Source organism: Perissodus microlepis, chromosome 3, assembly GCF_051167445.1.
Source record: "Perissodus microlepis isolate ML-2025 ecotype Zambia chromosome 3, ASM5116744v1, whole genome shotgun sequence".
NCBI classification, from domain to species: Eukaryota; Metazoa; Chordata; class Actinopteri; order Cichliformes; family Cichlidae; genus Perissodus; species Perissodus microlepis.
In genome coordinates this window covers 3,630,624-3,650,511 of record NC_140463.1, presented here as the reverse complement: position 1 = coordinate 3,650,511, position 19,888 = coordinate 3,630,624, and the positions used below count along the sequence as shown (strand labels likewise).

General features: G+C 40.9%; 1 protein-coding gene across 1 annotated transcript in view; it reads left to right on the top strand.

Moving 5' to 3' along the window:
• LOC146389478 (protein NLRC3-like) overlaps positions 1 to 19,888 on the top strand; it is a 56,442-nt gene that overhangs the window by 16,972 nt on the left and 19,582 nt on the right. Inside the window, exons 5-7 of the mRNA XM_084910243.1 lie at positions 11,828 to 12,056; positions 12,181 to 13,987; positions 16,084 to 16,257. Coding sequence (XP_084766369.1) covers positions 11,828 to 12,056; positions 12,181 to 13,987; positions 16,084 to 16,257 — 2,210 coding nt within the window. The remainder of the gene's footprint in view (positions 1 to 11,827; positions 12,057 to 12,180; positions 13,988 to 16,083; positions 16,258 to 19,888) is intronic.

The window sequence follows — 19,888 nt, the reverse complement described above, 5'->3', positions numbered from 1 at the left end:
TAACTAGGGGTGTATGCTGTATGCGTCGCTTAGACAGGTGGAGAGAATAGATCACTTGTTTGTAAATAAAGAGAAGGAGAGAGAGAAAAACTGTGTGGCGAGATGCTCCCTGAGTCTGACTATGTGTGTGCATATTTACTGATATGAGTAGGCTTGGCTTAAGTGTGTGTATCCTATACGACTGTGTGCGCTATCTGACTGATGTAAATGTGCTGCCGTTGAGCGCATGACTGTGCGTGATTGTGCGGTGCGTATGTGTCGAAATAAAGGATGTTGTTTGTGGATGAGTGTGGAAGCAGGTGATCGAAGCAGTGAAAGAAATAAAGAAAGAAACCAAGGACAAGGGTGAGCAGCATAAAAACAAGAGGGGGAAAAAGAGAGAAAAAAAACGAGAAGGAAAAAAACAAAAACGGAAACATTCCAATCAAACCATTGACGGAGAGTGACGGTGTTAATTCTGCTATGAAATCACACTTAAGATGCGATTTGATACCGGTAAGTTAAACAGATGTTAATGCAAGTTAGTGGGAGTGGATAGGGAAAGGGTGTAGCGGATTCTTATCTGGTGTGAAGTTAATACAGCCACGGAGTGATGTAGGGGTCGCGGTGGAGCTGTCCCTCCACGTACAGCCGGTCCACAGCGATGACAGCGCGGGAGCCCTTCTGGATGAAGCCGCGTCGGATTGGGAAGAGGACCCTGCGTCGTTCCAGAATCTCTTTGGGGAACTGGTCGTTCACGCTGAAGTCCGTTCCTTTTAATTCCCTGCCGCGGCTTTTCACATGTTCCTTTTGTTTGAAGTGGCCGAATTTGGCCACAATAGGACGTGGTCTCCCAGTCGCAGCCCGCATGGGGCCGAGGCGATGTACCCTATCGAAGATGATGTTCTTCACCGTGTCCTCCGGCAGCTTCAGGTGGGTTTTGATGAAGCTTTTTACTGTATTCTCCGCGTCCTCTCCAGCGGCTTCTGGAATACCAGAAAATACCAGATTATCATGCATGCTACGAGCTTGTAGATCAATAACTGTTTCTTTTATTTTTTTATTTTCTCTATTTAGCTGGGTAACATTGACTGTGAGACATTTCACCGACTCCCTTAGCGTGGCATTTTCAGCAGTGAGCGTTTCCACCTGCTGCTGGCTGAACTCCAGGGATTCTCGCAAGGATTTAAATTCCCGGTGAAGAATCTTCGCCAAGGACAGCCTTGCATCGAAACTGGACAATCGTTGGTCGATTGACTCCAGTATGTCGACAATATCTTTGCCGGCTGGCGATGTTGTGCCGGGGGAATCTGCCGGGTGAAGTCTTTTCGACGACGGCGTCTCAGATTTGGCCTGGGGAAGCTGCACTCTGGGCCTTCTTCATCACGAGATCCTCGAAGCACTGATCAATGTAATTTTGGAGAGCCTCTAAACTCTCCTCGTTGTTCTCCAGGGTGTTGGAGATGATTTAGACAAATGTTGTTAGTTATAAGTAGTGATGGCCCGCTTGAAGCTGAAGCTCCGGTGCGTGTGTCAAAAAAATCAACACACTGCTTCAGAAGCACTGTGTCAAAGCTTGATTTGTTTGGCCAGAGTCACGTGATCAGTGACGTCCGAAGCTTCATTTAGAACCTAACTGCTTCGGTGTCTGAGTAAATGGTTTATAAGAAAATGAATCATTCGCGGGATTTGTGGAGCGTTTTGATGGTGACAGATAGCGAACCACTGATCATTCCACTGAGAGATTTGGAGCCAGTGAGGAATAGAGGAGGTTCTGTTGTGTGGGAGAATTTTGAGTTGATTTTTGTCAATCGGGTGGGTTTTCCAGCTTTGTGTTCTGGCTGTTTGCTTTTGTTTTGTGCGTGTTTATTTTATCTGAAAACGGGAAAAAGGTAAAATGTCAAATGTCAAAAATCTGCTTCCATAATATAAATATCATTAAATAACTTTAGAAAAACTTCCACTTGACTCTTTACATGTAATGTTGTAAAAATATATATTTTATTGTTTAATTAATCTGAAAATGTTAGTCTGCCAAATGTGCAGCAATTGAATGTATTTATTCTCTTTATCTGATAGTGTGTGGGGCCCAGGTAGACTGTATAACTGCATCTCTACCAGTTTCTCTGCACTCCAGCCTCCTCTGTGCCATGTGAGGGATTTTCCTTAAGGCAGGAGAAATTATCTCCACGAAAAGGAACAGGTTCGGCCATCGCACACTAGAACAAATTCTCTTCTTAAATAAAAATGAAAAATTGCTACTTTAAATGCATCATGTTTTTAATTTGCAAGTTCATAAGCATTTTCCCTTTCCAGTTCACAATCAATTCTACCCCCAGGTCAAAAATATGTCTTGGAAAATTTCCCTAATATAATATTATTTATAAATATACCCGTCTAGCGGTTAATTGCATAAGTGCATGGAGGCAGGATCTCACAGCAGAAGCCTACTCCATAATGTGTTGTACAATATTATATGTATGTTATATGTAATGTGGTATTTTTCAATTATTGTATTTACCAACATCAAGAAGTCACAAGCAAAGAAAGACCAAACCATGGTGCATGTTTAAACAAGGAGAGTTTACTGGTCAAAATTATTTATTAAACAAATAAACCACATTTTTTTAACCACCAAAGAATACACGTTCAAAGCAACACAACGGCGGCCCAATATCAGACAGAATTCCACTCTGTAGAGTGAGCAATCATAATGAAGCAGTTGGTTTTATTTTGTGGATTCAAGCTGCTCTTCATATTTTTGGCCACCAAATGTCACCAGAGAGGACTGTTAAAAGGCTTCGAGTAATGAACCGTTTTTCAATACAAGCTTCAATGCTTCAGAAAGCTTCATTTGGCCATCACTAATTATAAGACAACTGATAAGTGTATTTGGTAATACTGAAGCTTAAAGGAATTTGTTCAAATCCCAAACTACCATTCGCTTTAATTTTCCGCCAAAATCTCCGGCGTATGACGTCAGTTACAACATGAGTCGCTTACCTTGTCCGTCACTTCCGTCACTTACCTCCTCCGCCAAGCCAGTCAGCTAGCAGACAGTTATTCAAAAAACAAGGGTACTGCAGAGAGTGACATATGCAGAGGCATGTAAAATGGTGGAGGAAGAGAGACATATTGGGAAACACAGGGTAGAGGAGAAACAACTAAGGGAGAAGGTTATGGAAATGATTGAAAGGAAAATAGAAGAAGAGAAGAAGAAGATGGTGACATTAATTGTGGGAGTAATTAATGCAACCTCAGATGTGAAGTCCAAGACGGAGAGGATCCAGATTATTGTGAAGGCAGCATGTCATACTTTGGACATGAAGAATATCAGGTGGGAGGATATAAGAGGTGAACTAAGTAGTCAGGCGAGTCAGGAGGGATAATGTGGTAGTTAGTTCTTATAACCATATTACTCTTACAGTGGAATGCCAGGAGTCTCTTGTTAAATGGTCAAGATTTTAAATAGTTTATATACGATCAGACAGGAAAACCTGACATAATTTGTATCCAGGAAACATGGTTGAAGCCTTTTTTTGGATTTTAGAGTGTATGAGTATATTGCTGTTAGATATGGTAGGGAAGAAGGAAATGGTGGTGGGTTTCTTACGTCAGTTAAGGAAGGTATTCCTTACAAGATGGGTCACAGGGAAGGAGATTTGGAGTATGTAGTAATTAATGTTTGGATAGGAGGGAAAGTGATTATGGCTTTTAATTTTTATAATCCTTGTAAAAAGTTAGTTAAATAAGCTAGAGGAAATGGACATGACAGGAAATATTATATGGTGTGGGGATTTTAATGCACACCATTTGTTATGGGAGAGTGAGAAAACAGATTACAATGGGGAAGTGTTAGAGGAATTTTTGGGCAATAAAAATCTTGTATGTTTAAATGATGGGAAGAAGACACAAATTGATATTAGCTCTGGTAGGGAATCCATATTAGACTTAACTTTTGTTTCTAGTTCTTTGGCCCCATTATGTGAATGGCAAGTAAACAATAAGTCATTTGGTAGTGGTCATTATCTGGTAGTGAGTAAAATAGGGATTGGTCAAATACAGGTACCTGAAACATTGGGAGGGAAGTGGATGTTTGGGATGGCGAATTGGGGGAAGTTTAGTAGGTTGTGTGAGAGGAAGCTTTTTACAAGTTCAAAATCATTTGTGTCTTGAAAGTGTGAATCAAGAAATCAGTCAAAGTATTCTAAGCGCTGCTGAGGAGGCTATTCCAAAGACATCAGGGAAAGTTAGGAGGAGAGCAGTTCCATGGTGGAATGATGAATGTAAGCTAGTGGTTAGAGAAAGAAAGCATTTAAGTGGGTCAAATTGTCTCATAATTTTCAACACTTAATTGTCTACAAAAACTGTATTACTACTGTAATACAATTGGTAGTAATACTCAAATAGGGGAAGTGTGGGGGATGATCAGGAAAATGGGGGGAGACAGAAGAGACTGGAGTTATCCAATTCTTGATGAGAATAATCAAGTGGCTGCAACTGATGGGGAAAAAGCTGAATTGTTGGCAGGCATTTTTGTTGATATACATAGTGGGAGAAATTTGTCAGATGAAAGTAAATGAGGAAGAGAGAGGACTAAAGAAAGAAATCTTGAAGCTTTAGGGAGGAAGGAAAGTACTGCAGATGTAATGGGTTGTCCCTTTTCTAGTGGAGAACTGAAAAGAGCTCTGGGTAGAACCAGGAAAAGTGCTCCAGGGAAGGATGAGTTATGTTATGTTGAAACATCTAAGTGATGAAGCGTTAAATAAATTGTTATTGTTGTTTAATAAGGTCTGGAAAGTAGGGTGTCTCCCACGTCGATGGAGAGAAGCACTAATTGTACCAATAAAGAAACCAGGGAAACACCATAGTGATCCTGGAAATTATAGGCCCATTGCTCTGACTTCCAATATGTGTAAATGGAAAGGATGGTGAATGAGAGATTGGTACAATTTTTAGAGTCAAGAATCGTGGGGCGATCGTGGCTCAAGATGGGAGTTCGCCTTGTAATCGGAAGGTTTCCGGTTCGAGCCCCGGCTTGGACAGTCTTGGTTGCTGTGTCCTTGGGCAAGACACTTCACCCGTTGCCTACTGGTGGTGGTCAGAGGGCCCGGCAGCCTCGCCTCTGTCAGTGCGCCCCAGGGTGGCTGTGGCTACAATGTAGCTTGCCATCACCAGTGTGTGAATGTGTGTGTGAATGGGTGGATGACAGGTTGTGTAAAGCGCTTTGGGGTCCTTAGGGACTAGAAAAGCGCTATACAAATACAGGCCATTTACCATTTACCATTTAAGAAATATATTAGCACCCTATCAGAGTGGTTTTCATAGAGGAAGAGGGTCGATGGATCCTGATATCAGGAAAGCGCAAGTTAATAAAGAGGTGGTATGTCTGTGAAGGTTCTCAGTCATCCAGGTCATTGTAGTCAGAGGAGTGAAAGAAGCCATTTACGTCCACTGTGAGCGACCATCTTTGAACAGAGGCGGTGGTTTACGACACCAACTGTCTGCCATCTATAATCCAGTTTTGAGTTCCCTCCCCAGACGCCTTAACGCCCAGTCACATCCTGGGCCATCTGATCTCAGGAAATCACATGATAGGGTGGGGCCAAGTTTCACAATGAGCTCACTCAAAACCCTGGCTGATTGGGACCCACACCCACTTTCACACCTTGGCTCATGTGATTAGGTAGAGGATCATCAGGGGGTCCTTTGTCCCTCTTTGGGGGGAAACTCCCACTGGGTTTAAATCTGGGACTCTCCACCATTGACCCTTAGAACTGAAGAATCTTCTCAGAGGTGAAACATCTTCAAGCAACTCAAAGAAGTCCAGACGCTTTTTTCCCCAAGCTCCTTAGACTAAAGAGGTGGTATTTGCTGTCTTCTTTGATGTAGAAAAGGCATATGATATGCTTTGGGGAGAGGGTCTACTGATAAAGTTACATGAAGCAGGGATAGGAGGAAGTATGTTTAATTGGGTATTAGAATTTTTTATGTGACAGAACAATTTAAGTTAAAATAGGGTCACATGTTTTTCACAAATAAGAAAATTGGGGGAAACAACCTGTTATACTTGTATGGGAAAGAATTAGAAAGGGTGGCTTGTTTTCGTTTCTTGGGTGTGGTTTTTGACAAGAGATTAACTTGGGAAAAATCACAGAGCACATTGTAGGGAAAAGTAAAAAGGTTCTTAATATTTTGAGTTGTTTAGCAGGACTGATATGGGGTGCTAATTTTGATGCACTTAATAAGTATTTATATCATGTTAATTCAATCAACATTAGATTATGGGTGAGTGGTATATGGGTCAGTGGCTAAAACTTCCTTAAAGAAGATGGATGTAATCCAAGCTCGGGCACTGAGACTTTTCTTAGGGGCTGTTAAAACAACACCAATATGTGCTCTACAAGTGGAATCAGGAGAAATGCCACTGTATATTAGAAGGCAACAGCTGATGGTTAGTTATTGGATAAATTTGAAAGGTCATGATGGCTGTAGTTAAACCTTTACTCAGAAAGCATCTCTAGACCCAGCTGTCTTAGCTAATTATAGGCCAATCTCCAACCTTCCTTTCATATCAAAAATCCTTGAAAGAGTAGTTGTCAAACAGCTAACTGATCATCTGCAGAGGAACGACTTATTTAAAGAGTTTCAGTCAGGTTTCAGAGCTCATCACAGCACAGAAACAGCTTTAGTGAAGGTTACAAATGATCTTCTTATGGCCTCTGACAGTGGACTCATCTCTGTGCTTGTCCTGCTAGACCTCAGTGCAGCGTTCGATACTGTCGACCATAATATCCTATTAGAGCGATTAGAACATGCTGTAGGTATTACAGGTACTGTGCTGCAGTGGTTTGTATCATATGTATCTAATAGACTCCAATTTGTACATGTAAATGGAGAGTCCTCTTCACACACTGAGGTTAATTATGGAGTTCCACAGGGTTCAGTGCTAGAACCAATTCTGTTTACATTATACATGCTTCCCTTAGGCAGTATCATTAGAAGACATAGCATACATTTTCACTGCTATGCAGATGACACCCAGCTCTATCTATCTATGAAGCCAGATAACACACACCAATTAGTTAAACTGCAGGAATGTCTTAAAGACATAAACACCTGCATGGCCGCTAACTTTCTGTTTCTTAATTCAGATAAAACTGAGGTTATTGTATTCGGCCCTGAAAAGCTTAGAAATATGGTATCTAACCAGATTCTTACTCTGGATGGCATTACCTTGGCCTCCAGTAACGCTGTGAGGAACCTTGGAGTCATTTTTGACCAGGACATGTCCTTCAAAGTACATATTAAACAAATATGTAAGACTGCTTTCTTCCATTTGTGCAACATCTCTAAAGTTAAAAATATCCTGTCTCAGACTGACGCTGAAAAACTAGTCCATGCATTTATTACCTCCCAGCTGGACTACTGCAATTCATTATTATCAGGATGTCCAAAAAACTCGCTGAAAAGCCTTCAGCTAATCCAAAATGCTGCAGCAAGAATACTGACAGGGAGTAGAAAGAGAGAGCATATTTCTCCTGTTTTGGCTTCCCTTCATTAGCTTCCTGTTAAATCCAGAATTGAATTCAAAATCCTGCTCCTCACATCGAAGATCTTAAATAATCAGGCCCCATCTTATCTTAATGACCTTGTAGTATCATATCACCCTATTAGGGCACTTCGCTCTCACACTGCAGGCCTACTTGTTGTTCCTAGAGCAGCGGTCTCCAACCTTTTTTGCGCCACGGACCGGTTTATGCCCGACAATATTTTCACGGACCGGCCTTTAATGTGTCGCGGATAAATACAACAAAATAAAACTAGTACCGGTACCGAAAAAAAGAAGATTTATTCATAACACACGTGAAAAGACCCAGGAAAACCGAGTTAACGATAAAAACAATAACAAAATAACGCTGAAAACCGATAAAAACCCTGAAAACCATACATTTCACACCTGAGCCTCAACTCTCGCGGCCCGGTACCAAACGACTCACGGACCGGTACCGGTCCGAGGCCGGGGGGTTGGGGACCGCTGTCCTAGAGTATTTAAAAGTAAAATGGGAGGCAGAGCCTTCAGTTTTCAGGCCCCTCTTCTGTGGAACCAGCTTCCAGTTTGGATTCAGGAGACAGACACTATCTCTGCTTTCAAGATTAGGCTTCAAACTTTCCTTTGTGCTAAAGCATATAGTTAGGGCTGGACCAGGTGACCCTGAATCCTCCCTTAGTTATGCTGCAATAGACATAGGCTGCTGGGGATTCCCATGATGCATTGAGTTTTTCCTTTCCAGTCACCTTTCTCACTCACTATGTGTTAATAGACCTCTCTGCATTGAATCATATCTGTTATTAACCTCTGTCTCTCTTCCACAGCATGTCTTTTATCCTATCTTCCTTCTCTCACCCCAACCGGTCGCAGCAGATGGCCGCCCCTCCCTGAGCCTCGTTCTGCCGGAGGTTTCTTCCTGTTAAAAGGGAGTTTTTCCTTCCCACTGTCGCCAAAGTGCTTGCTCATAGGGGGTCATATGGTTGTTGGGTTTTTCTCTGTATCTATGAAGCGCATTGAGGCGACTTTTGTTGTGATTTGGCGCTATATAAATAAAATTGAACTGAATTGAATTGAAAACCATCCTGTTAAGAAAGTGTTAGAGAATTGGTGGGAAAGAGCAAATGTTTTTACAAATAGTTTTGGGCAGATTGGGGATGACAGACCGAGAAATTTTAAAGTGTATGACAAAGAGTTCAGTCGGTGTTGTGGCCTTTATGACCTATATGGACATTGAAATACATTAAAGTGGACAGGTCATTAACAGATACTAAGAAGAGGAAAGTGACCACAGATATTTGTCAAAAAGTTTATAACAGATTTGGAGAGCAAATACAGTGATTTTTCTTTTTTTACAGGTGTATACAGATGGGCCAAAAGATCCCAAGACTGAAGCAATTAGTGTAGCAGTGGTAATTCCGGAGTTAAATATCAAGATTGCAAAAAGAACATCAAATCTTCTGGGTATATATGCAGTTGAGTTATATCCCATACTGCTGGCTCTAGAATTGGTGGAAGAAAGCAGCATCTCAAAAGTACTGATATGTAGTGATTCATTGTCAGCATTATTAAGTATTGAACAAGGAAACACAAATACCCATCAACAGATTTTGTATGATGTTCTTTTTGCTCATGATAGATTGTCTGACCAAAATAAACATGTAGTAATAATCAGTGTTGGGGAGTAACGGAATACATGTACCGCCGTTACGTATTTAAAATACAAAATATGAGTAACTGTATTCCGTTACAGTTACCATTTAAAAAGGTGGTATTCAGAATACAGCTACTTTGTTGAAATAAATGGATTACACTGCGGTACTTTCCTGTTTCATTTTGTCGCGGGTCAGGACTGTTTGGGTTTTGTTTGACAGCTACGTTCTGTTGTTCCAGGCGGCAGCGTTACGGTTGCCATGGTTACAGGGCGACGCTCTCTCTCTCTCTGCGACTGTGTGTTTCCTGGGTGAGAGAGCGCCTTTTCGTTGTTGTTGTTGTTGTGCTAAGCTAACAGGCAGAATGCTACAAGCATAGCTCTAAAGAATGTAGCATCATGGGCAGTGTAGTCCGTGTTGCAGGGAGAATGGACTGCCATACACGTTATGGGTCTGTGAGCGCGAGGAGGGAGAAAAAGGGGAGTGGAAAGGTACGAGTTGTCATCGAGCAAAAACGGGAGCTGGAAGCATGTAAATATAATAATAACCACTGTAGCCAAGAAGAGAGCCTGACGAGCCCAGCTGTAAGTAAGCTATTAAGACTCGACTGTACACTGTGTTCGTGTTTTCCTCCGAAAACAATAAGTTCCGTTGCAGCAGTCTTTCAACGCCTCTCTCTGTCTCTCGCAAGAAAAGTTGACCCACACAACAAAGTAAAGCTATTTTTCGGCTACGAGCCGACAGGGACCCCGCCGTATTAGTCAGAGGTCCCTTTACTACAGTTCGGAGTCGCGGACCTTCAGTAATAGTAATAAATCACACAGCAATAGTACATTCACGTTGTTGTAAAAAGCATGATAATATATTAAGTATTCCAAAGTATTCAGAATACGTTACTGTCATTGAGTAACGTAACGGAATACGTTACAGAATACATTTTGGGGCATGTATTCTGTATTCTGTAATGGAATACATTTTAAAAGTAACCTTCCCAACACTGGTAATAATGTGGACTCCTGCTCATGTGGGTATTTTGAGTAATGAAAGTGCAGATAGGTTGGCCAAAGCAGCTGTTAAACGAGTCGATATAGATGTATAGGTACCCTTGTCTAAATCTGAAGGGAAAAGTAATTAGAATGGAAAGTAAGAACTTCAGGTAAATGGCATGGGATAATGAAACAAAAGGGAGACATTTATATAGGGTGCAAAACACAATAGAAGCTAAGAGGAGTAGTGGGTTAAAGAGACCGGAGGAGGTTATTATAAGTAGAATACGATCAGGCCACTGCTTTTTAAAAGGTACTCTTTTTTTTAGGATAGGGAAACATCCGACTGGGTTGTGTGATGGGTGCAATGTTATGGAGACGGTTGAGCATGTGCTTCTTAATTGTAGGAAGTATACAAGTCACAGGAGGGTGATGAGGGGTGAAATGAGTGATGGAAGGGAAATTACGTTTGAACAAGTGGTTAATAAGTTAAGTCATGGTAAAAAAGGCAAAAAAAAAAAAAAAAAAAGTCATGGTGATGGGAAAGTGGTGGTTTTTCGTTTTTTGAGGAATACTGGTCTCAGCAAGAGGATCTGAGGATTCAGGAGTGACGGAAGATTAAAAGCCAGGATATGGCAGTAATGCAACATTTTTGGATGCAAGCTGCCATTAAACCTGAAAGAAGAAGTACTAGTTGCTGGTCTGTCTGCGTATCTACTGTGTGTTTTCCCTGCTGCCAACCATCATGTACCTTCGTCTACCTTCCTTCATGTTCTGTTTTGCTGTTTTGTAGTTTGGTTTTGTCCCAGTATAGTTTAGTTTTAGCTCTGTTTTGCCATTTTCCCCCTTGTGCTTTATGTTACAATAAACCACAATCACATCTCAGCGAGTGCCTGCACGTGGATCCTCATTTATTTCCTCCACATGGCTCACTCCATTCCCCATGACATGAAAGATAACATCCTACATTATACTACATAGTATTAGGTAGTATTGTAGTGAATACTGCATAAAATGAACCATAAAACTTAAAAAAATTTGTTTTTAGGGCTACTTAATTTTAATATAGGGAGAGAACTAATCTTGTGAATGTGGTGCGTGATAAAGTTCCAGTGGACACTTGGCTGAAAGCACTGGAGGGTAATGTGAGCAGATGGGAAAATAATAGAAGCAGATAAGGAGGAGTACAGGAAGGAGTGGTGATGTGCAGAAGATCAGATATAGAGATTTTACTTTATGGGGAGACTTTGAAGAAAGAAGCAGAATCTAAAATCAGTGGGATATTTCACAGGAAGCCAGTGAATTGGTTGAAGGGCTGTAATAATGAGTTCTATTAATGACACAAGAAGCTGAATTTTCCACCAACTGAAGTCTAAGGAGACATTTGTGTGGTAATCTAGAAAGGATAAATTATAATAATCCATATGTAATATAACCAGAGCTTGTACAAGAATAGCAATAGCGTTAGCTATGGGGAATGAAAACTAATATTATGTAAGGGTAAATATGATTTTAGAGAGCCAGTGCTGGAATTTAATTGAGGAATCATGTATATTTTACATAATTAAAGTTATTCCTAGAAACATACCTCCTCCTATGTTCTTCTTTTCTCTCCTGTGTGAGAAAAGCTTTTGGGTCATTCATAAAATATTCTGCTCCAGATACTGGAGGACAAAATCATCACTTTTGTGAAGAACGAGCTGAAGGAGATCCAGACAAACCTGAGTCCAGATGACCTACAGTCTTTTCAGGATCAATGTGAGGATGAAGATGTATTAAAAGGTGTGGATGAAGAGAAGAGTAAGAGAAGCAGAGAAGCATTTTTGACGATTACAGTGGACCTCCTGAAGAGAATGAAGAAAAATAAGTTCGCTGAGCATTTGCTGAGAAGTGAGAATTATTCTCTAAATATAAAACATTCAACAATGTCTCAAGAAATAGACATAAATACATTCAAAATATGTGCGTGTGATGAATCTTGGACTGTTTGTGTGTTTGTGTGTGTGTCACTCAGGAACCTGCACTGGGAACTTGAAGTGGTGTCAGCATGAATTTAAATCTGCTCTGAAGAGGAAGTTCCAGTGTGTGTTTGAGGGGATCGCTGAAGCAGGAAATCCGACCCTTCTGAATCAGATCTACACAGAGCTCTACATCACAGAGGGAGGGACTGCAGAGGTCAGTGATGAACATGAGGTCAGACAGATTGAAACAGCAATCAGGAAACCTGACAGACCAGAAACAACAATCAGACAAGAAGACATCTTTAAAGCCTCATCTGGAAGAGATGAACCAATCAGAACAGTGCTAACAAAGGGAGTGGCTGGCATTGGGAAAACAGTCATAACACAGAAATACACTCTTGACTGGGCTGAAGACAAAGCCAACCAGGACATCCAGTTCATATTTCCATTCACTTTCAGAGAGCTGAATGTGCTGAAAGAGGAAAAGTTCAGCTTGGTGGAACTTGTTCATCACTTCTTTACTGAAACCAAAGAAGCAGGAATCTGCAGCTTTGAAGACTTCCAGGTTGTGTTCATCTTTGATGGTCTGGATGAGTGTCGACTTCCTCTGGACTTCCACAAAACTACAATCATAAATGACCCAAGAATGTCCACCTCAGTGGATGTGCTGCTGATAAACCTCATCAGGGGGAAACTGCTTCCCTATGCTCATATCTGGATAACCACACGACCTGCAGCAGCTGATCAGATCCCCCCTGAGTATGTTCACAGAGTGACAAAGGTCAGAGGGTTTACTGACCCACAAAAGGAGGAGTACTTCAGCAAGAGATTCAGAGATGAGGAGCAGGCCAGCAGGATCATCTCCCACATCAAGACATCACGAAGTCTCCACATCATGTGCCACATCCCAGTCTTCTGCTGGATCACTGCTACAGTTCTGGAGGATGTGCTGAAAACCAGAGAGAGAGGACAGCTGCCCAAGACTCTGACTGAGATGTACATCCACTTCCTGGTGGTTCAGGACAAAGTGAAGAAGGTCAAGTATGATGGAGGAGCTGAGACAGACCCACACTGGAGTCCAGAGAGTAGGAAGATGATTGAGTCTCTGGGAAAACTGGCTTTTGATCAGCTGCAGAAAGGAAACCTGATCTTCTATGAATCAGACCTGACAGAGTGTGGCATCGATATCAGAGCAGCCTCAGTGTACTCAGGAGTGTTTACGCAGGTCTTTAAAGAGGAGAGAGGACTGTTCCAGGACAAGGTGTTCTGCTTCATCCATCTGAGTGTTCAGGAGTTTCTGGCTGCTCTTCATGTCCACCTGACCTTCATCAACTCTGGACTCAATCTGCTGGAAGAACAACAAACAACCTCCCAGAAGTCTGAAACAAGAGCATCTGCAGAGAAACACTTCTACCAGAGTGCTGTGGACAAGGCCTTACAGAGTCCAAATGGACACCTGGACTTGTTCCTCCGCTTCCTCTTGGGTCTTTCACTCCAGACCAATCAGACTCTCCTACAAAGTCTTCTGACACAGACAGGAAGTAGCTGGCAGACCAATCAGGAAACAGTCCAGTACATCAAGGAGAAGCTCAGTGAGAATCTGTCTGCAGAGAAAATCATCAGTATGTTCCAATGTCTGAATGAACTGAATGATCGTTCTCTTGTGGAGGAGATCCAACAGTCCCTGAGTTCAGGAAGTCTTTCCACAGATAAACTGTCTCCTGCTCAGTGGTCAGCTCTAGTCTTCATCTTACTGTCATCAGAAAAAGATCTGGATGTGTTTGACCTGAAGAAATACTCTGCTTCAGAGGAGGCTCTTCTGAGGCTGCTGCCAGTGGTCAAAGCCTCCAACAAAGCTCTGTATGTAAACATGTACACAAAAATGTATATTTATATTAAATTTACAGTATATCTTGTTGATCCAAACCTGCATTACCTTTTCAGACAATCGTTTAATATTTCAGGAGTGCAATATTTTTGCAAGAAAAAAATCACATCCTATGCACTAAAACAGCACAAGAGAATTAGTTGCTGACATGGTATCTCTCCCTCAGTGTCAGATGCAATGACTGATTGAACCTCGTGTGTGGAACAGTTTTTTTATGCTTCACTCTACTATAGTGTTGTCTTTTTACTGCTACTTCAATTTTCACTAACTTATCAAAGAGACTATTCCATGCTATCCTTTTTTTGTTCATTAGAAAATGAAACAAGATATTTTTGTGAGAGTATCCTTGGCACAGCAGGTAGCATTTAACATTTTTAAGTTTGGAGAACCGAGAGCTCCTATAGAAAGTCTGTGCAAGGATAAGGCATCCATCTTCAGGCAGAAGAGCTCCAAGTTTTAACCTTTGAGCCAAGGCTATCAACAGTGCTACTCATCTCCCTCTGAACTCAACAAAATTTCAGCTGAAGATGTATTTCGATTATGGCTACAACATGTATACAGTCACTGTATAGCCTCCTGAGATCCAGCCTACTCATTTATGTCCACTTTAATCGACATTTGATTTTAGTCTGTAACTTTTTTCTTATTTCAGCTATCACATCGAGTCCTGTTTTGCTGAATAGAGGACATCCTGGCCTTTCCAGTAATATTGCATGTGTTTTAGTGGCCTCTTTTAGTTCCTAAGAAGCAGGACATTAAAAAATGGACTGAAAGATACTTGTTTCCTTGGTTCTCAGATCTATGAATCTAATCTATGAATTTAATCATAGCAACTTTATTTTCCTCATCCAAAGCAAATATATACTGAAACATGTAAAATCTATTTCATAAACATATAGACGTCTCCATAATAGCTCAGAAATGTCTTCTATTTTTCACTGGAGGTGATTGGATGATTGCTTTGAAGCTGTCAGCTGGGTGCATGCAGATATTCTAGGTTCCTGTTGCCTAGGTGACCAGCTGCTGTATTTCCTAGCAGGTTATATGTCAACTGATGATATTCTTTGATTTCGCTGGTTGTCTCTTCAGTAGCTTACTGTCATGATTCGGCTGTGTGGCAGGCAGGAATGGACCCAAACACAAACTCACGGGGACAGAACTTAAACTCAAAAGCACAGCTTTATTCATACAACAATACAAAACTAAACTGGGAAAAACTAATTATAATGCGCACCAGGAGACACGGATAATCACACACAGCTATGAGGGAGAAGGTGACACAGAACTGAGGGAGACGTGGACATAAATACACAGAGGGATAACGAGGGAACACAGGGAGAGCACAGACATAACGGGCTGGGGAAAACATGGAATACAACACGAGGAGGAGGAACGAGGCATGGTGACTCACAGATACGTGGAGGGGGGACACAGGGGGTGCTGACATGAGGGAAAATCTATTAAACCAAGGTGAACAACATAGGAAGCATGGAATGAATAAACAACAAAATAGAAAAACATGAGAAAAATAAGAATACTGGGTCAAAATGACCCAGGACTATGACACTTACCTGAAGATTTATCACTTGCTGAACATCACCAGAAGTTATTTTGAATGTATTTAATTGAAGTCATCACATATCATACAGTTTCTTTGGCATGTGAATCACTTTCAGCCTGTACGCAGCTTTAGGGAGAGGGGGAGGAGATGTTTTCTTCACTGTCAGAGGGAGTAAACTGTTTTTAACCTGCTGGTTTTGAAATTGATTGATCTGAATTTGTTGCTGGAATCTCGGGTGCTGTGAAGGTTTCTGCTGTCCACTGTCATATCCCAGATTGGAATAGGTTTCCAAAATAGATGGATGAATATGATATGTTTCCATTTCTAATCAGGAGCCAGAAATCATGTTATTCAGTGCTGTGCATTCTTAAAGTGACCCATCAGGAAAAAAATAGTGTTTTATGTAGGATGACCTTAAAGGAGTTCAAACAGATTTCAGAAGGATAATAAACTGAGAAGCTGCTCGAAGGTTTTCACTATTTTTCACTATTGTTTTGTTTCTCTTAGACTGGCCTACTGTAACCTCTCAAAGAGAAGCTGTGAAGCTCTGTCCGCAGTTCTCACCTCACCGTCCTGTAATCTGAGAGAGCTGGACCTGAGTAACAATGACCTGCAGGATTCAGGAGTCAAGATTCTTTCTGCTTTAGTCAAGAGCCCACACTGTAAACTCGAAACTCTCAGGTCAGGATTTTAAATGATGATTTAAATTGTGATTTATAATATTGCACAAATATCTAACCTTAACAAAGTTGTTAAGTGACCTCTTTTATACTTTTTGTTTCTTTTTTAAAATGAAAGTAACTGCATGCATAATATTTAGAACCATTTTGAATTTCTAACACTAATTTGTTTTATACTCGTAAGATGAAAATATAAAAAAAACAGTACATTTTTAGGCAATATTGAAATGTACAGCTTATTTGGTTCATCTATATATTTAGACCTAAAATCTGAGGAAACGTTGAAGAAACAGCCTAATCCAAGTAATCAATTAAGAAGCTTATTGGTAATTAGTGACTGGTTTAGTATTTGTTCTAATTTGCATTACTTACTTTTAAAGGTAAATTCCACAAAATGAGATTTTTATCTTTTCTTCAACAACATTCACATCCACCAGATCTTCTTACTTGGTTTCTATTTCTTTTCTGAAGGTGTTTACTTAGCTGTTAGTTCATATATTAGTTTGCTTAATAGAATATTCTACTACAAAAATAAAAAGATGCACTTCTTCTTGAGAGAATGAAATGGATGGCTGGGTAAGCTCCACTGGCACTGAGCTGGAAATTCATTAAATTATCACAGTAGTAACTGCCATGGTTTCAAAAAGCAAGCCATCTTACCCTGTAGATAATATAGGGTTCTGGAGCCACATATAGGTTAGGAGACTCACCACTGGTGATCACCAGTGCTAACTACCTCAAAATCATCCAAGCGTCTTCCTTGCTAACCCTGATAAAAAGTAACCTTAGTAGCCTTACAGGTGAAATTCTATCAGTTCCACCTGTTAATGGTAGGTTTTCTATTGACCTTGTTATTTCTGAGATGAGTTTATTAGCCTGGACAGCAGTTTCAAAGGAAAGGTTATTTTTATTATTGGGCTCTGTGATCCATATACTTTTATATGCCATATGCTGCCTTTCTAATATTGTATGTTGTTACCTTACACCAGTGGTTCTCAAACTTTTTACATCATTCTCACATAGCAGGAAATACTTTCACACACCATCTAAAGTAAAACATGACAGAAAAGCCTAGCTGGAATTTTGTTTGGGCGGCAAAATCATTTACAATGAATTCTTCAGTAAGTTTTTTAGACGAACAACTTTCATTTCAAGCAACTATTTGTGACTTCTTGTCACTAGACTGCTTCATTAGTCTGCAGCATCTTCAAAAAAGCATCAAGTTAAACATAATTTGAACTTCGCCAGAAATTCAAAAATACATTTTAGTCTTAGTCTTATAAAATCAGAAATCCAGAAACCTGTGAACAGAGCTTTATACTTTTCACTCTTAGAGGCTGCAGTAAGCCTGTTTTTGACTGCAGAGCGTGTCTTCTTCAGCATAAGTAAAATCAGCAGGTACACATGCATTAAATGGATCTCTCCCCAAGGCAATCTGAGCACTGTTATCTCGAAAGAATTTCTGAAAAAAATGCTCTCAGACAAGAGATGTGCTCTTTAAAGCATGAAATCTCTGTGATAGCTCCCAACTGACTGGGTTTGGCAAAGTTGATCAGATTCTCAAAGCATTCTCAAAGGAATCAACATTTTCTTCATAAAGTCGCCAGCCGTGCCTCTCAAGTTTTCGAGTGAATGTACTGATTTTGTCTGCCTGGTGTTTGCCACTGCCTTGAAGCTGAAGATTTAAGACATTAAGCTTTTCAAATACACAGTGGCTTGCAAAAGTATTCGGCCCCCTTGAACTTTTCCATATTTTGTCACATTACAGCCAGAAACATGAATCTATTTTATTGGAATTCCATGTGAAAGACCAATACAAAGTGGTGTACATGTGAGAAGTGGAATGGAAATCATACATGATTCCAAACATTTTTTACAAATAAATAACTGAAAAGTGGGGTGTGCGTAATTATTCAGCCCCCTTTTGAGTGCAGTCAGTTGCCCATATACATTGCCTGATGAGTGCTAGTGTCACGTATAAATAAAGTTAAATTAAATTGAATTGATGGAAATTACAGTCTTGGTAGTAGGAGATTGGTCCACCAGCAGTGGTAATGAGAATCAGCACAACCCAAATCTGATGCCATGGTCCTTGGCCAAAAAAGGGTGGAGTGCCCACTCCGGATTCAGGGACGAGTTCCTGCCCCAAGGGGAGGAGTTTAAGTATTTTGATGTCTTGTTCACAAGTGACGGGAGAAGGGAGCGGGAGATTGACAGACAAATTGGTGCTGTGGCTGCATTGTTGCGGTTGCTGCACAAGCTGTGCCTAGTGAACAGATGAACGAGATTGCGGATACAAGCAGCAGAAATGGACTTCCTCCGAAGGGTGGCTGGCCCTGGCCCTGGCCCTGGCCCTTAGAGATAGGGTGAGATGTTCAGCAATCTGGGAGGGGCTCAGAGTAGAGCCAAGGCTCCTCCACATTGAAAGGAGCCAGTTGAGGTGGATCGAGCATCTGACAAGGATGCCTCTTGGGCCACTCCTGGGTGAGGCATGATTATATGACCCGGGGCAGGCAGGCATGACCCAGGACACATGGGGAGATCATAACTCTTGGCTTTAGTGGGAACGCCTTGGTTTTCCCCAGATAAGATGAAGGAGGTGGCTGGGGAGAGGGAGGTCTGGGCTTCTCTGCTTAGGCTGCTGCCCCCGCAATATACAGAGAGCTGGAACCAAGATGGCTGCTGATTGGGAAAACTGTGTTTGTTACTCTTAGCAATCCAACAAACATCACAAAAAGAACTTAACATCCAAAAGATTGGTTAAGACTTGTATCTTCACAAAGAAGTTCTGCTTCATTTTGTGTGAGTATTTCCACAAACTTTGAAGTTTAGGGTCCCTTTTTTTTTTTCATCACATGTGCTCTACAAGTAACACCTGGCTTATTGGATTACCTGGAGCCTGGAATTCATTTTGTCTTCTAAGAATTTAAATTGGTGATCAAAAAACATGACAACTAAGAGGCTAACAGAAGATATTGAAGAAGTTAAGAAGTCTCTTAACTTCATGTCAGAGGAATTGAGTAAGGTGGTGAAACAGCAAGCAGCACTACTGGACTTAATTGAAGAAGTAAGACAATTGAAGATTGTGATTAAGGAAAAAGACAAGAAGATTGAAGAGCTGGAAAAAAGAGTTGAAGATTTGGAGCAGTATACAAGAATGGAAGATGTGATTATTTCTGGACTGAAGACAAATCACTACACCTATGCCCGGAGTACAGCAGGTGACAAGGAGGGGGAAGATGCACCAAGAGCTGAAAAGGATTTGCTTGAGCAGCAAGTTATTCAGTTTTTCAAAGACAAAGACATTCTTTTGGATAGCAAAAACATAGCTGCATGCCATACTATTCCACAAAAACATACCAAGATGCCAACTATCATACTACGATTTGTGAACAGGAAATATAAAGTTGAACTGTTAAAGATGGGAAAGAAGTTAAAGGGAACCGGCGTATATGTGAATGAGCATCTCACCAAGAGAAATGCTGAAATTGCACGACAGGCAAGACTATTGAAGAAGGAAAGGCACATCCAAGATACCTGGACTAGGAACTGTAAGGTATTCATAAGACTTAATGGGACACCAGAACAAGCTAAAGTAATTGTTGTCAGAGACATTGCAGATCTTGAGAGAT